At 37.3% G+C, this 16,646-nt stretch overlaps 1 protein-coding gene across 3 annotated transcripts in view; it reads left to right on the top strand.

The window, feature by feature from the left end:
* kif1b (kinesin family member 1B) overlaps window positions 1-16,646 on the top strand; it is a 67,595-nt gene that overhangs the window by 28,315 nt on the left and 22,634 nt on the right. For 2 of the 3 annotated variants that reach the window (XM_079400277.1, XM_079400279.1), the window contains 10 exons: window positions 2,090-2,223; window positions 4,416-4,495; window positions 4,776-4,851; window positions 6,083-6,162; window positions 6,432-6,538; window positions 6,732-6,815; window positions 7,230-7,410; window positions 7,974-8,046; window positions 15,817-15,919; window positions 16,294-16,442. In XM_079400277.1, coding sequence (XP_079256403.1) covers window positions 2,090-2,223; window positions 4,416-4,495; window positions 4,776-4,851; window positions 6,083-6,162; window positions 6,432-6,538; window positions 6,732-6,815; window positions 7,230-7,410; window positions 7,974-8,046; window positions 15,817-15,919; window positions 16,294-16,442 — 1,067 coding nt within the window. Of the gene's footprint in view, window positions 1-2,089; window positions 2,224-4,415; window positions 4,496-4,775; window positions 4,852-6,082; window positions 6,163-6,431; window positions 6,539-6,731; window positions 6,816-7,229; window positions 7,411-7,973; window positions 8,047-10,628; window positions 14,712-15,816; window positions 15,920-16,293; window positions 16,443-16,646 lie in introns of those variants that run through there. The other variant, XM_079400278.1, reaches the window with a different exon arrangement.

Raw genomic sequence — 16,646 nt, 5'->3', positions numbered from 1 at the left:
ATCTGTCTGGGAGTTCTTGATATGCGCAGAGAGATGAACGCACACTGTGCTTTCTACCGCTACAACCATACGGCACTGGGAAAGCGAACATTTTCACTTGATTGAAATGCTTGCCATGGTCTGTGTGCTAGCGGCCTCAATCGCATCATCTGAACGCATGAACAGTAATGTAATGCAGTGCTGTAACACCGCCATGTTGGCCTAGTTGCTTCAGGAGAGTCTTTTCAGATAAATGAAGTGGGGAAAAATCCAATAGAGTAAATATGCAGCAGAAAGCTCGACTGAACTCCGATAAAGCTGCCTGGGAGAGGTTTCGTAAGCACAGTCCCCTCCTAGTCACCGTAGCTCTACCAAAAAGATGTTTTGAAGAGCTTTGTGGCAGCTAAACATTGACAGCATCATGACTTTAAGAGCAATGTGCTGTGTGGAAAAGACTTTTTATAGCTTGTATCTGCAGCATGTTATCATACTGCTCTTCCAGCCCCCCGAGCCTCTCTCGCCTGGTTTGTGACCTTTATGCAATCCCTCCACCCCCATCTCTTCTCTCACATGTGATGTCAGTTTTGACCCAGGTCAGAATCAAATCAAATTGATTTTATCACATTTAAAAGAGCTTGTATAATCGACTGCACTGTTTGCAGGTCATATGTTGTTGAATAATACATAATTGATTAAATATAATGCACATTTATAGCAAGCTACTATTAAAAAAAACTGATGCCATTTGTTGTCATAACGCTTAAAATGAGTGCATACTTCAAAAATCCTATTCTTAATTAGTGCCTTCCAAGTAAACTATTTACATTTACATTTAATCATTTTGCAGACACTTTTATCCAAAGTGACTTACAAATGAAGGTAATAGAAACAATCAAAACAACAAAAGAGCAACAGTATATGTGTTGTAATAAGTCCCGTTTAGTGTAACGCAGTATACATAGCAAGTTTTTTAAAAATAATAATAAATAAAAAGAATAAAAGAAAAGAGAGAGAGAGAATGGATAGAGTTAGTGTTAGAGGGTCACGTTATTATATATTTTTAATAATAATTAAAAAGAAAACAAGAATATAAAGAATTGAGAGAGAATATAATTGTTTAATAAATACAAAGAAAACAAGTCGATAGAATAGAAATACAAAGTTAGTGATAGATTTTCAAGTAAAAATATTGTTTTTAAAAATAATTTTTTATATATTATATTCTTAAAATGTAATATTTTAATAACAAGTTAAAATGACCTAAGCAAAATTGTGTAAAATATGAACATTCATATAGTAACATTTTAAATTCAGTGTTTCAAAAATAATATATACTGTTGTTAAATTCATATGCTTAAAACAAGGCAAATTTACCTAAGAAGCAAAATTGTATAAAATATTATATACAGTGTTTTAAAATATAAAATTTTAAAAATGACAATTTCAAAATACTATATAATGTAGTATAAGTATTTTGTAGTTCTGTAGTGTAGTTCTTAAAACAAGAAAAATTGACCCAAGAAGCAAAATTGTATAAAGACTGAAACTGCATCAGAGTTTATTTCCAAATAAAATATAATATTCAACAAGACAAAAATGAATGATAAATGTTGAATTTAAGTGCATTTGTCTTGTTCCATTAGTTTTTTTTTTTTTTTAATTTGTTCATTTAAGCTATATTTAGTGATGTTTACAACTAAAGAATTACCAATAGAAGACAAAATGTTGTTAAATTCAAGATGCATTCCCTGAAACACGTCTTAATAGCTTGTTTTAAATATGACAGAATTGGATTTTAAAGTAATGGGGATAGAAATGTGTTTATATAGAAGGACCTGAGGTGAAAACTGTATCTGACTCTCTGACTGGCGTGTTTGTTGTAATCCTTTGATGTGAATTGTGTGTCTTACATTGGTCTTTCCTCCTCTTTGTCCTTTTTCTTTCTTTCTGTCTCCTGTACTCTCTCACATTTCTGTCTCCACCACTTTCGCTTCTTCCTCCTTGCATCGCCTGTCTCTCCTCTGTGGCTCAGACCTGAAAGATATACACAACAATAAGCATAGATACTTGCTTGCCTCAGAGAACCAACGGCCTGGCCATTTCTCCACAGCACCTATGGGCTGCCTGACAGCCTCTCCGTCCTCAGGCTCGCTGTGCAGCCAGGCAGGGCTCCAGTCCGTCTCAAGCATCCAGGAGCGCATCATGTCCACACCGGGCGGAGAAGAGGCCATCGAGAGGCTGAAGGTACACAGACAAGCATTTTCCAAACAAAAGACGAGTCAAGGGTTTAAGTGAATAACCATTTCTGGGTGTCACAGATGTTTCCTCTTGAATTAATTAAAAATAATTATCTAACAATGTGTAATAAGATAATGGGGGTGCTTCAGGCACCTGCTGACCTTTTACATTCAAAATGTTCTACTTGTAATGATTTGCATGTTCTCATACATATGTATAAAAAAGAAGTCCTACTTTCCCACCCACCAGTGGCTTGATGCCATTCACTGAGGCTCTCTGTAAATGAGTGAGATAATAAAGGAGGAGAAGAGAGAGAAAAAGTAGATGTGGCTAGAGCTTCCATGCATAAGTTTCCATGGTTACGGCAAGTGGTTCTCACCAGTGACGTCAACCTCTGACGCAGTTCGACAGAAAATCAGACAGAAATAGACCTGGTCTTTTGTATCAGCCAAAAATATGGATGTATAATAAAAAGCGAGAGCATCCTTGACCTCGATCAATAACATAATCAGATGGAAGTCACACGCAAACCAGTCTCTGCATGCCGTCTGTGTCCCTGCATACAATCCATTTCTTACTGATCAACAGTTTGGAATAATTATTATTTTTAAAATGTTTTTAAAGACGTAAATACAATAACATTGTGAAATATTATAGTGATTCTTGAAGGATAGTGTGACGCTGAAAACTAAAATAATGGCTGCTGAAAATTAGCTTTGACATCACAGAAATAAATAAAAATTTTACAAATATGTTAGAACAAAAATCAGTTGTTTTATATTGTTCCCAGATTTCCTATATAAAATTATTCCTAAATGTTGACCAGTAGTGTATATGTATACAGTATACACAGTGTTGTGGAGCAATTACATAATTTAATTACAAAATAAGTGTTACTGAGAAAATGTTACTTATGAAAATGTTAAAGATTACAAAGGGGGTTACATCTGAATATTTTCTCACCCTTAGATTTGATTGATTTCTTTCCCAAATTGCACTGACTGCTCTAAAATATGAGAAACCATTGTTTCAGGAGTTTAGGACACAGAATAGGACACATGCTTATTTGATAACCATTTAATTTCTTATTTGGGTTTATGTAAATGCTTTATTTTTTAAGAGTAACAGTTTTTTCCAAGGCATTGTTAGATGTCAATGTTTCCTGTTTCCTCTGGCAAGATTTGATTCCAAAAACATGATTTCAAAATGATTAACATCGGAAAAAAATTGTTCGAAATTTAGAAAAGTAATCAAATGTAATCAGTTACATTAATAAAATAATTCAAATAGTTATACTAATTACATTTTAAATAGGGTAACTTGTAATCTGTAACCTATTACATTTCCATAGTAACCTTCCCAACACTATACACAGATCTAATATAATGATAATCCAGTCTTCCTAGTCCTCTGTAGTTATCTGGGTTTGTCAGAAGGATCAGCTCACAGGTTACTTTCTACATGAACAGATGGCAGGGGTGCTAACCCTTTAGGAAGGATCTAGACTAGAGGGAGCTTCCTGTCCTATAGGCCAGATGGTTCTGGTCTTCCTCCTGGCCGAGGACAATAAGGGCCAGACACAATAGAGGAAAATGAGCATTGGGCTTCCCGTATTTAACGGTTTACTGCTCTTGACCCCACGTCAGGCATTTGTCCCATTGCACACAGACTTATGGCCTGGTTTTGCCCTTTTAGCTATAGGACCCTGAAATTTATGACCTTCCCACAACTTGCAATGTCGGACTTAACATATTGCAAAATGTGCTCTGACACTGAGAGCAGAATAAGCCTCTTAGTAGTATGCACAGGTCAGGCAGGTCACAATGGCAAGTGAGTGGAAATGGCAATCTGGAAATGTTTCTTGAGCACCATATCAGCAAATTAGAGAGATTTCTAAAGGATCATATTACAGACTGCTGAAAATTCATCCATCAGATGTATACATGGTTTTAAAATGCATTAAAACCAAAATCAATTTTTATCAATAACATTTCCCAATATTGTATTTTTACTGTATTTTTGATCAAATAAATGAACATTGGTGAAAAATCTTATACATTCCAGATTTTGAATGCTAGTGTAGATTATGTATATATGTCTATATTTGTGCCAGCAATATTTGGACATTTCAGGCCTTGTTTTATACCTCACAGCATACATTTCCTTTGAAATATTCCTCTTTGTCTGCCGTCCCGCAGGAGTCAGAGAAGATCATTGCGGAGCTGAATGAGACCTGGGAGGAGAAGCTGAGGAAGACTGAGGCCATCCGTATGGAGAGGTCAGTGAGGGTTTAGGTGCCATCTGGCACCCTTCCTATTGTCTCTGTGCCCATACCAATCATGCCCATGAGGAGTGTCTGCTATGTGTCCGCGTGCTCAGCTGGTGCCAGTCTGTACCAGACTTAAGCAGATGTCAAATCGCACATAACACACTGACCTCAACACTAACATGCACATTCAAATATTCAAGAAATATTTTCCAGATGTCTCTAGTGCTAACTGCTAAGGTGTTGAATGTAATGTCATTCAGCATGGGCCTAATGCTTTCCTTCCCCTCAGAGAGGCGCTGCTGGCAGAGATGGGAGTGGCCATACGAGAGGACGGGGGAACCCTGGGTGTCTTCTCTCCTAAAAAGGTACAACTCCTCTTCATCATTAATCACCATTACTGTCTGCACCAGTCACCTCCTTCTCATGTCTGGGCCTTTCTTTCTTCGTATTTCATCATCCATCATTCTTCTTCCATTCCTTTTTTTTTATCTTTTGTTTTGCTCGCCTCTTGCAATGGACTCCTATTAGTTTGGTCCTGATAGACCAACGTCACTGTCTATTGAGGACTTTAGTGTTTATTCTTCTAATCAGGTTTGTAGAATTCAAGTTTATTTTTCCCACTTGCGTTTTTAAATTCCTACCAAAAAAATAAAGACATAATGAAATAAAAATAGAGTTGCAAATGTAGCAAGCCATAGTTGTGTATTACTAAATACTAGTTAATAATATTTTCCCACATCACACTTAATTGAATTTTTATGTACAGATTAATGCACATCACCATCAGCGTGCTATAGTGTTTCCTGCGTCAGCATGCAACGTGACCGATTTTGACAGATTCAAAAACGAATGACTCTCATGAGTCTAAACAATCAGTTCTTTTAATAAATAGGACAAGAAGTTTTTCGCTTTTTGGCATTAGTTATATTCATCAGAGCTGTTACTGATTTAACTGAATGGATGTGTTTATATGTTATATTTGTCTTATGTTGTATTTTAATAAAAAAATTATAATTTATGTTTATACATATATTTCTAACTACATAGTAGGGGACTGATGGTTTTGCTTTCAAAACAAGGTCCATTGTGTGCCAGAAAGCACATTTACCATAATTATGTATTTTTAGTATTCCACCTTGAAACACTTCAACACAGTTAGCCTGAATCTAAACCAGGCCTCTCCTCCCTGTTATTTGTTTTTATTTGCCTGCTTATTCATGCTTTCATTCAGTTTCTCTCCTCTTTTTCTCTGACATCTCTCTGTCATTTTGACTGTCAAATAGCTTTACGTTGAAAGGCCCTGTGAAGTCTATACTGACTTTAATGGGGTGTTTTCACCCAAAAAGGTTGGTATAGTAGTAGATTATGATGTACAGTAGTTTGTAGTTATTTACTTGATAGAGGTTAATGTAGTGCGTTATCAGCTTTTGAAGAAACCACATTTAATGGATTTATGTGAGTCATTATAAATAATTGAAATGGCATTTAACCTTATTTCACTTTTTAATTAGCCCGTAAATGCAACTGCAGTTTTAGTGACATTAGTCACTTTTGTCAGACTCGTCTTATATTACCATTGACCCTGCTTCCCTACAGACCCCTCATCTGGTGAACCTGAATGAGGATCCTTTGATGTCAGAATGTCTGCTTTATTATATAAAAGATGGAATAACAAGGTATGAAATCACTTTCAGAACTGTCAGAAATTTCGTAGCTGTCTGTGTTGCACTGAGGCATCTTATTATTGCTACATATCCAACCAGTCAAGGGTCCTACAAAGGACATGATGTTTTTTACTGCTTTGATGCAAGCACAACAAGTTAATTTTTTTTTTTTTTATCTCACAGCCACTATATATATATGTGTATATGCTTGGTTACAGTTCTGTAATGTGGATGTCAGAGTATCCCTGCATGAATTAAAATAAATGTCTTTGTTTTGACAGGGTGGGCCAGACAGATGCAGAAAGAAGACAGGATATCGTTCTAAGCGGAGCGCACATCAAAGAGGAGCACTGTATTTTCCGCAGTGAGAGGAATGCCAACGGAGATGGTTAGAGCTCACTTACATCTTATGTTCCATTCATGTGTCAGCTGTTAAACGCTTTTAAATCAGACATGCAGACATGCAAATCAACAAACTTTTCTGTCAAAGATTATTTCTTTGTTCTTTACGCTTTTACTCAATGAACATCTTATATTAGGCTTTTCTGCTGGAGGTAGTGAATTGTCTTCTGTCTCTACAGTGATTGTCACGTTGGAGCCATGTGAAAGATCCGAAACATATGTAAATGGAAAACGTGTGACTTCTGCAGTCCAACTGCGCTCAGGTGACTCACTGACAGCTGCCTGCACATTTCAGTTCTGGTTTAATCTGGTTTATTGTATTCATATAAAAAAAAAAAAAAAAAAATATTATAATTTGGGAGTTATTCACTTTATATTTCAATGCGAATGTAAGCTATTTCCTGTCAATGTGCCTCATTAGCCTCTGTAGGTAAATAACAAAATGCATTAAGCAATATAACTGTTTGTGCTACAGATTACTGATTACAGATAATGCATTAATGTGATAACAAATGCCAGTTTGCAGCATTAAGCAGCATAGTGGACTTGGTGCAGCTAAAAGAACTGAAAGTGGCTGACACCAGAAAGGTGTTTTCAAGTTGGATAATACATGTGTAAAATGTATGTTTATAGGTTATTATATTGTTCCAAAATGTACATACCTGTTCATTCCTCAGGTAACCGCATTATCATGGGAAAGAACCATGTGTTCCGGTTTAACCACCCTGAGCAGGCTCGCGCTGAGCGTGAAAAGACCCCAACAGCAGAGACCCCCGTAGAGCCAGTGGACTGGACCTTCGCCCAAAGAGAACTGCTGGAGAAACAGGGTATTGACATGAAGCAAGAGATGGAGAAGAGGTACAAAACCCCTAATAATCATCAGATTTTATCAAACGACAGCTCCAGGTTCAGTATATCCTTTTGACTCATCCCTCAGGCACTTTGCAATGAAAATACAGCAAATAATAGTAAATGTTCACACTAGAGTCTGTTTAACACATTTATATGGAAACTGTGCATTTGAACATTTATTGTCTTTGTAGGTGCCTTACTGTAAAATATAATTTCTTTTTAAATTAAGGATGAGTCAGTTATTTTTTGTGGTAATTGACATAATACCTTATATGCTGCCAATGGAGCTTAATTTAACTATTCAAACTCGTAAAATTCTTTCAAGGCAAGTGTGGATTCCAGCTAATACATAGTATAGGGTTGGATAGCCAACCAAAGCCAGGGCCACCCTGCAGCTACAGAAGACAATCTACATTTTGTGAAGCTTAAGCTCTTGGTATGGAATGTGAGCAAATACGAATTGGATTATTGTAAAAAGGATTTTTAGGATTATGTTGCGGAAAGGAAATGCAGTGAGCGTAAGAAAGAGCAGCTTTTTGATGCAGTGGTCTCGCACTGTATTATATCAGGCTTACAGAAATGGAGATCCTGTACAAAAAAGAGAAGGAAGAAGCGGACCAGCTGCTTGAGCAACAGAGACTGGTAAGGCTGAATCTCTTTGATAATTCTTGTTTCTTCTGTTGTTTATCGGAGGACCTGTTCTTTAGTTTCAATTAGATCTTAATTGTCCTTCCAAATTAGACTGAGGGGAGAGATGTGCCATTTGATGAACGGAGTAAAACGGGCCCCTAGTTTTCTACTTGCTCTGCTGAAGTCCAACCAGCACTAATTCTGCACTCTTAGCTCTGACAACTTGAGACTTTTGTATGTCTGTATGTGTGTGAGAGAGAAACACTTCTCCCAGTGCATGGCTGAACCTCTTTGCATGGTAACTGAATCCAGTCTGTCTGGATTGAGGTAGCAGATGGCCCATTGCTGATATGGACTGATTTACATATTCAGTTTGATACAGCAAGAATTACCGAGAATGTCTTATTAAAATTTTCACTTTTCTCTCATGGATTTGAGATGTAACTTTGCAAAACAGCATCAGCAGAAAAATACAAATTCGGCTTTTAATTATTAATCTGTGTTTTTATGAACATTACATTGTTGTGGAAGGCATTGGTTTGCCATGTACCAGTTAAAGACTCCATTAAATAAAAATGGGACCTTTTTTGTTGAGATTTGACAATATGATTTATAGCTGTCATTTAACTTAAAATATTTATTAAATGTTTTAATGTGATATGTTTTTATGTAATATTTTGGAAATAAACAAAAAAGATCCACCGTCGTCAACTTAATTTGATATAAAATTAAAAAAAAGTTATATAATATTTTATGTAAAAGTTTTTTTTTTTACTTTAGTATTTACCATATATGAGCCAGTTGTTTAATTTTAAAACAACAAACAACATTTTGTCCATATGACACTTACTTTTAATATTTTTCACACAGTATAAATGGGTCTTTGCAAATATTTATTTTAAAAATATATATATATTTTATTTATTTATAAAAAAAAATACTTTAAAAGTAATCATCATATCTGGAGATCTTTTACATCATAGAGTTTACATCAAACTATTGCCCGTTATCATTTTTCATGGGGTCTTTAAATTAAATTGGAGATCTTTTCTTTGGTTTATTCTGTATGCTGCTTTTGCATGGTTTGTTTTTGTAGCATGTTTAACAGATTAATTTACAGGGTACTTAGTACCTCATTTAGTATTTGTTGCTGAGCAGTGTTGTTAAGCTGGTCAAGCTTGAGTCAGCGTTTGATTTACCCAAATAGATTTAGTTTCGTCTGAGTTTGTTGGTTTTCTCAATGCAATTGCTGATATTTCCAATGCATTGTTGCCATAACCCAAGATTTCTGCTGTAGTTGATGAAGGCTAGTGACAATGTGGTTTCTCATTGACATCTGTAGCCTTGAGTTCTACACACCTGTGTCTGGCCAGGCACAGAGGGCATGCTATAACACAGCTATCCATGCTGGGGGTCTTAATCAATGATGACAAGCTCTCCAATGCTCCGATGGTCTCATTCATATAATCTCATACACAGAACGACACCGATATCATACACTGCACTGATTACACAACCACGATTACATGGTCGCCAGCTGTCTCCTTTGTTATTTGACTGTGATCTTTGTATTGTCCTTGTTTTACTTGATCTGGAAAATGAGAAACTGCATTTTCTCTCAACTAACCTCTTAACTGTAGTGGATGAAATCGATGCTTTTAACCTCCTCAGAGCCTGTCCTTTCTCTTTTTTTCTTCTCTGTACTGACCTATAATAAACACGCAAGAGTCTAACCCACTGCTAGAGCTAGAAAAACTCTAAAACCAAATCTTCTCTATCAAGGACTTCATATGACGGATTGAAGCAAAACTCGTCAGGCTTTGCTGCATGCCACTAAAGCATGTTTGGGTGCGACTTTCAAGAGCTCTAATTGAAGAGGATGTCATGAATTTAAACTTGACAAAAAAGAAAGAAACCAGCGCAACAGCAAAAACAGCAGATCAAGCAACATCTATCCCCTTTTTGTTGACATTTTTCTCATAATCATGAAAGTCATGCCTTGCATTTACTTTTTATAGTGATATGCAACTTGGGAATAATGGTCATTTTTGAATTTGTATCTACAAGCTGTAAATCTAAAAAAATAACAGTAAGCATTGTCAAATACATCTGCGAGTACATAATCCTCTCTAAAATCTTCATATCTGTAGTCGACTTGCAGTCTACAAAAATTAAGCTGAGAAAAAAAAACTTGACAATTTCTAACAACAAAAAGCTAATGAATCAATTTTTAGATTGTGCGCTTAAATATTATATTGTTTTCTCAAGGTTTTTAAATCTCTAGAAAGTTTCACATGTAATTAGGAAATCCCGTGTATCTGATGTGTATACTCAAAAAAACAAATACTTCAGAAATTGACATGGATAAACTGAATGTTAACTTTCATCGTTAAACAAACCAGTAGCAGTGCTTCTGCTTTCTCATATAATCTCATATCGCAAAGTATCATCTCATTTAGCTGTTCCCATTTTGCATATCACAACACTGTCCATTCTTTACAGAAAACATTCCTTTTGATTTCGATATCCCATTTTAATTTTCCCATTTTGTTTTTCGCACTCTTTGGTTTTTTTTCCTGTTTTGTTCTCTCAAGGATAGAGACTCTGATAGTGGCGACGACTCTGATAAGAGGTCGTGTGAGGAGAGCTGGAGACTCATCACTTCACTTCGGGAGAAACTTCCTCCCAGCAAGCTCCAAACCATAGTCAAAAAGTGTGGCTTACCCAGCAGCGGTAAAAGACGAGAGCCTGTCAAAATGTACCAGATCCCTCAGCGTCGTCGCCTTACAAAGGACTCCAAATGGGTGACTATCTCTGATCTGAAGATCCAGGCAGTCAAAGAAATTTGCTATGAGGTGGCTCTGAATGATTTCCGTCACACCCGTCAAGAGATTGAGGCTCTGGCCATAGTAAAAATGAAAGAGCTTTGTGCCACCTACAACAAAAAAGACCAGAATGAACGCGATTCTTGGAGAGCTGTGGCTCGAGATGTCTGGGACACTGTAGGGGTCGGAGACGAACGAATCGAAGATGTCATAACCAATGGGCGAGGTATAAATGATATGGATGACCTAAAAGTGCACATTGACAAACTGGAAGACATCCTGCAAGAGGTGAAAAAGCAGAACAACACGAAGGATGAAGAGATTAAAGCTCTCCGGAATAAGATGTTGAAGATGGAGCAAGTGATTCCACTCATTTCCAACGAGTCTCAAGAGAAAAACGCTCGCAGTGCACCCATGAGAGCCCGCAGTTCCAGTGAGGGTAAAGCTCTTGAGGAGAAACCCAACGGCGAACAGTCGGACGAGCAGGTGTCTACAACGATGGATGATGATTCTTCGTTCCGACGTGGACGTATGCATTGGATGCGACAAGAGCAGGTACGCCTCAAGAACCTCCAGCAACAGGAGATTTCCAAGCAGCTCCGGAGGCAAAACGGACCTCACCGCTTCATCCCACCTGAAGACCGCAAGCTACGCTTCCCCTTCAAGAGTAACCCCAAACATCGCAACTCCTGGACCCCTGGCACTCATATCATTATCACAGATGAACAGGTGATCGAGTTGAAAGTTCCCAAAGAAGCAGTCCAGGAAGAGGAAGACGGCAAAGTGGAGGCTGCAGAGCCCAGAGAACAAGTGGTGCCCATCATCCACACCTACCCTACTCTTCCTAGTCCCATGGGTCAACGTAGAAACAAAGATTTAGAGCAAGGCCTGAGTCATAGACACAATCAAAGTCACAAACTCCATGAACGAGGCCGTAGTAACTCCTTCAACAGCAGCCAGTGTGCCTCGGACTCCACGGAGTCCCTCAATTCTGAGAACAGGAAGCCTCCTCACCCCCAACAGGCCTATTACCAGCCACGCTACAACCAAAACCAGCATCATTATCCACAACAACAGCATCCACAGTTCTGTCATTACAATACGGATGCCAGCAACACCTACCAGCAGTACCCACCTAATCAGCAGCCGAGCCACCACAACAGTTTTTACACGCCACCCCGTATGCGTAGGCAAATGTCTGCCCCCAATTTGAAGGGCAGTCGAGAAACCACAGTGTGACATTTGAAGCAGGGTATAGGTTCATGTACAGAACTAGTTGATGCTATAAATCACACATCAGACTCATCGCAGCATTGGACAGCTTGTCCCCATCAAGTCCAGCTGTTATGTGGCACTTGTTTTAAATGATGAATGTTCTTGTTGTCATTTGTAGATTCAAATTGCAATGGAAAATACCACATGAGCACCTTGAATCAATAATTCGATCCCCCATCCATGTTAGTTATGCATATGGGTTAAACGTCTAGCAATAAGTCTGATGGTTAAAGGTGTCCAAGCCACAAGAAGATCTCAGAACGGTGTCCATGAGCTTAGATTAATTAATCAAGGATTGTTTTGCAATAAAGTATTAGGAACTTTGAGTTTTGAGAGAGACACCTTTTAGTTCTTGACTGTAGTATTAACTTTTTTAAACTTTAGTATGCCATTATGGAATTGAGAAGTACTTTACACTGATTTGCTTCAGTTTACCATTGTTTTGCTGCTGGTCTGAAGCGATCTAAGAATTGAACACAACCACTACACTGCAACATTTCATACTGTCCAGTGAGAACCTTGAAACATTACTTGAATTTTGAGTTTTTGAATTTACAATTCAGTCATATATATATATATGTGTGCATTCAAGATGCATGGGTGATATGTTCAGTAAATGCTGGAAGGTTAATAGCCAACCTTTTATCCTCTTGAATGGTTCTAAACACATGTCAGAGATGCAAATGACATTTTTACTCTTACATTTTATGCAAATTGTTTTATTTCATGAAGTTTTGGATCCTAGCGTTGGTATTCCCCATTAAATAGTTATAAATATGAAAGGTGGCAGCAAAGGTCTTTTTCTAGCTGCCTTATATAGATGAGTAAAAGATTATGAAGGAGTGCTTTTAAAATTTTTAAGTGCCTCATTGACTCACTGTGTCATTAACATTGCATTTATTTTCTTATACTTGGCACCTAAAAATAATTAATAGCAGTAATAGCAATATATGAAGAAAACAGAATGATTTTGCATCAATCTTTTAATCTGAAAGTTAAAGACACCACCTCTAAATTAGTTTCTTTTTCATCAAAATAACTGCCTCTTTGTTTTTAATAAAGTTTGGTTCTGCCTTATTTTGAGTACAAACCACTCTGCACTAAACATCCATATCCAAAGAGGCAATTCTTTTTGTGAAACGCAGTAAAAGAACGGCTTCAGAGCGGGCTTTGCATCTATTGTTCTTCTGAACTGTCTGTTGCACTCTGATCCTCAATAGGGAGGAAGCCTGTTCCCACGGGATGGAGTCAGTGTTCTAGAACACTCTGCTGTTTTCCTCTATCTTAACATGATTAGAATCGCATTTATTTTCGGGTGTCTGCTGTGTGGCAAGCGATCCCACAGAAAGCACCAGAGACTTCTCATGGAAAGGACCTCTAACAGGGCTGTTTCCATGGTTTTCAAGGCCCGTTTTGAAAGTTGTAGCATGTTTTTAGGGAAGGAAAACCCTTAAAAGCCAAATCAAATTTGCTGGACAAGTATATGCTGCACTGAGTTTTGTTTTATTTTCTCATTTAGTCTCACGTGAATTCACAACCTTTATGTAATGCCACTGAGCACTAGATTAAATTTACCACAGTTTTTTTTTTTTAACTCCGTAATTGTTCACGTAGGGTTAATGTAGTTGTACATCCTCACACTTAAGCCACTGTGATTTCCCTGCTTAAGCCTTGATGTAATTATGCACTGGTGTGCCTCAGCACCCAAGTGTGACCCATTACCAGCTGCGTATTACCAAAGCACATGTTCTGAAATCCTTTTCATGTCATCTCCTCTGGCCAGAGCCAAGCGTTAGCCAACTAGGTCAAAAGTCCAGGCTTTTGCATTGCTTCATATGCATGAACAACTTGAATACTTTTGTTGCCAGAAATACTGCCTTATTTCTATTTGTTATAGTAATGCATACTCGAATAAAACACAATTACTTTCCCTTCAAAAGGTCAAATCAAGAAACTGGATAAATAAAGAAGCAGGGCTGTAGTTTAAAGGTGACATGTGTAATTTTACATTTTTAAGTGTAAATCAAGACACTGCAACATTGGCTCAACCAGTGATATCAGTTTGTCCAATGACAGATAGGAGGAGTGTCATTTATTTTTTGAAAATCTGTTTAGTGCAGTAAAAATGGCACACTTCACCTCTCAGTGCTGCACAGAAATTAAAGTATAAGTCACTCCTCGATTATCTTTATTTTCAACTGCTATCTAGACATGACATTTCCATGCTCCAATAAAGAATGTTATGCTAACATTAATGCACGGTGCTGCCAGCTACTCTTAACTACCACAAGAGGAGCTAAGGAAATGTATAAAGGCAAATGGACAATGTATTTTTACCCTTTTTAAAGGTATGTCACTTGTCTGTTCAGTGTTTATCTATATGCAATGGTCCTATCAAGTGCCTCCAAAAGGCCCTGTATTATAATGTGTTGTTTAGGGGGAGGGGCGTTTTTGTGCAACATATGATCTTTAATTCTCAAAAATGTGTTGATGGTTTACTAATATTGCTATTACATTGATCTGTGCTGAATATATCAAAATTTCAAACAATGACTGAAATAAAGTGGACAAGTTTGAAATGTACTGACTGTTGACACTCTGAGCCAAATGTCTTTATCTATACAAACACATACTTAATGGCAATCACAGTTAAAGATTTTTAAAATATTTATTAGTAGATTTATCATGATCATTTTATCATATTACAGCGCTTATGTGGTATGACAGCAGTCAGCCATTAGTCAGTGTTGGGAAATAAGTCTGAAGTTAAATATAAAATGAGTTTGACTTAAAATCCAGAGCGATTTATATTATTCATCTAGTGCAAGAAGATTTACAGCTGTTTTGACATTGAATTTACAAACAGAGTATTCTCGTTTGTTATAAAACAATGTGGGACCAGTAAAATCTGTTTAAATGTCTGGAAAATGATACACACAACCACATTTTAGTGAAACGGCATGCAAAATACCTCGCTTTTACAATGCACGGTCTGTTCTATCTGAGACATTTTTATAACTATTTAAATGTATTATAAATGTCAGTTGCATTTTGGTAGTGAAATGTCTAGACGTCTTGGCGCCATGGAATTTTTTTTCTTCAGCTTCAGTAGATGCGGCAGTGAAGAACATACCTTGATTTGTTTCATTTTCAAAATTGCTGGAGGGATGCAGGATGGGTTTCATGCCTTGGATGCTATCAGAAATGTGTTCTCCCCATGGCATAACATCAAAATTAAAAGTGAATTACATTTTCAATATTATAATCGCATATATTTAAGTTATGGATTTGTTAAAATGTAAAATCTAAAGTATTAAACGTCAGCATGTAACTCAACCTGCACCTTTTGCGCTATGCAATCACATAGATGGATTTGCAACATATCTAGGGAGAAGAGACTTGGAGGTGAGCTTTTTCTATTTGAGCCACCTCACAATGCCCTAGCAGCCCTAGAAGCTGCATAGCAACGTTGTCTTCATTGTCTATTTCTGTGTGCAAAATTAGTGCTGTTTAGTTTAACTTCAGTCAAAGTCATTAAAAAAGTAATTTAAAAAGTATAATTATCATTCCATTGTCATGGACTAGCACACTATTAATAAAGCTTCATCTCTCTAAGGTTCAGTGAGTGTTTATCATACTGATAAGATTGTGTCGTGTCTCTCTTCATCAAACCTTCTCAAAGGTATATGAGAGCAAACTGCAAGAGCTGCAGAAACAGGTGGAGACTCGCTCACTGGCTGCAGAGACCCCAGATGAAGAGGAAGAAGAAGAGGAAGAGGATGAAGGTAAAGTATTTTAAATGCTAAAATCTAAATAAATCAGAATCAGGTGTTGAGCTATTCTGCGTTTTTTTTTTTTTTTTTTTTTGCAAAAGAGGTTTATGTGCATTGTACTGGGACATTGCGTAAGTAGGACATGTTCCTAAATGAACATTACTGTCCTAAATCTATCCATAACCTCAACCCAACCAAAACCACCCAACAATCAGAGGAACATAAATAACAGACCGATAAACCCCTGCACCTTTCACTATCCTCATAGTCTGACTGATTGAATGTTGTTCTAGGAACAATAAGGACGTCCTGCTTGGCAAAATCACAACCAGCTACAGTGTATCACCGTCTTGCCATGTTTGAATGTTGTGCCTGTTTTGTTGCAGTGCCCTGGACCCAGCATGAGTATGAGCTGGCCCAGTGGGCTTTCAGGAAGTGGAGATACCACCAGTTCACCTCTCTCAGAGACCAACTGTGGGGCAATGCTGTATACCTCAAAGAAGCCAATGCCATCAGTGTGGAGCTCAAGAAAAAGGTGCAGAAAACATTTGTCAGTCATCAAAACATTGAACTGTTTTAACTTCACCCAGTGTGAAACCCTGAAAAAAGGAAAGTCTAGTGCATGGTTAGTTTTTTTTACTGCCACAACATAAAACGGTGTATGACTGAATTTTTCATAGTGATGGCAGTTTACCAGTAAGTTCTGCTGTATTTACATATTCTCAGACAGATCCCTGTT

This window comes from Barbus barbus, assembly GCF_936440315.1.
Source record: "Barbus barbus genome assembly, chromosome: 40".
Taxonomy (NCBI): Eukaryota; Metazoa; Chordata; class Actinopteri; order Cypriniformes; family Cyprinidae; genus Barbus; species Barbus barbus.
Note: the sequence above shows the minus strand (reverse complement) of the source record. Positions and strands in the feature narration are given on the sequence as shown.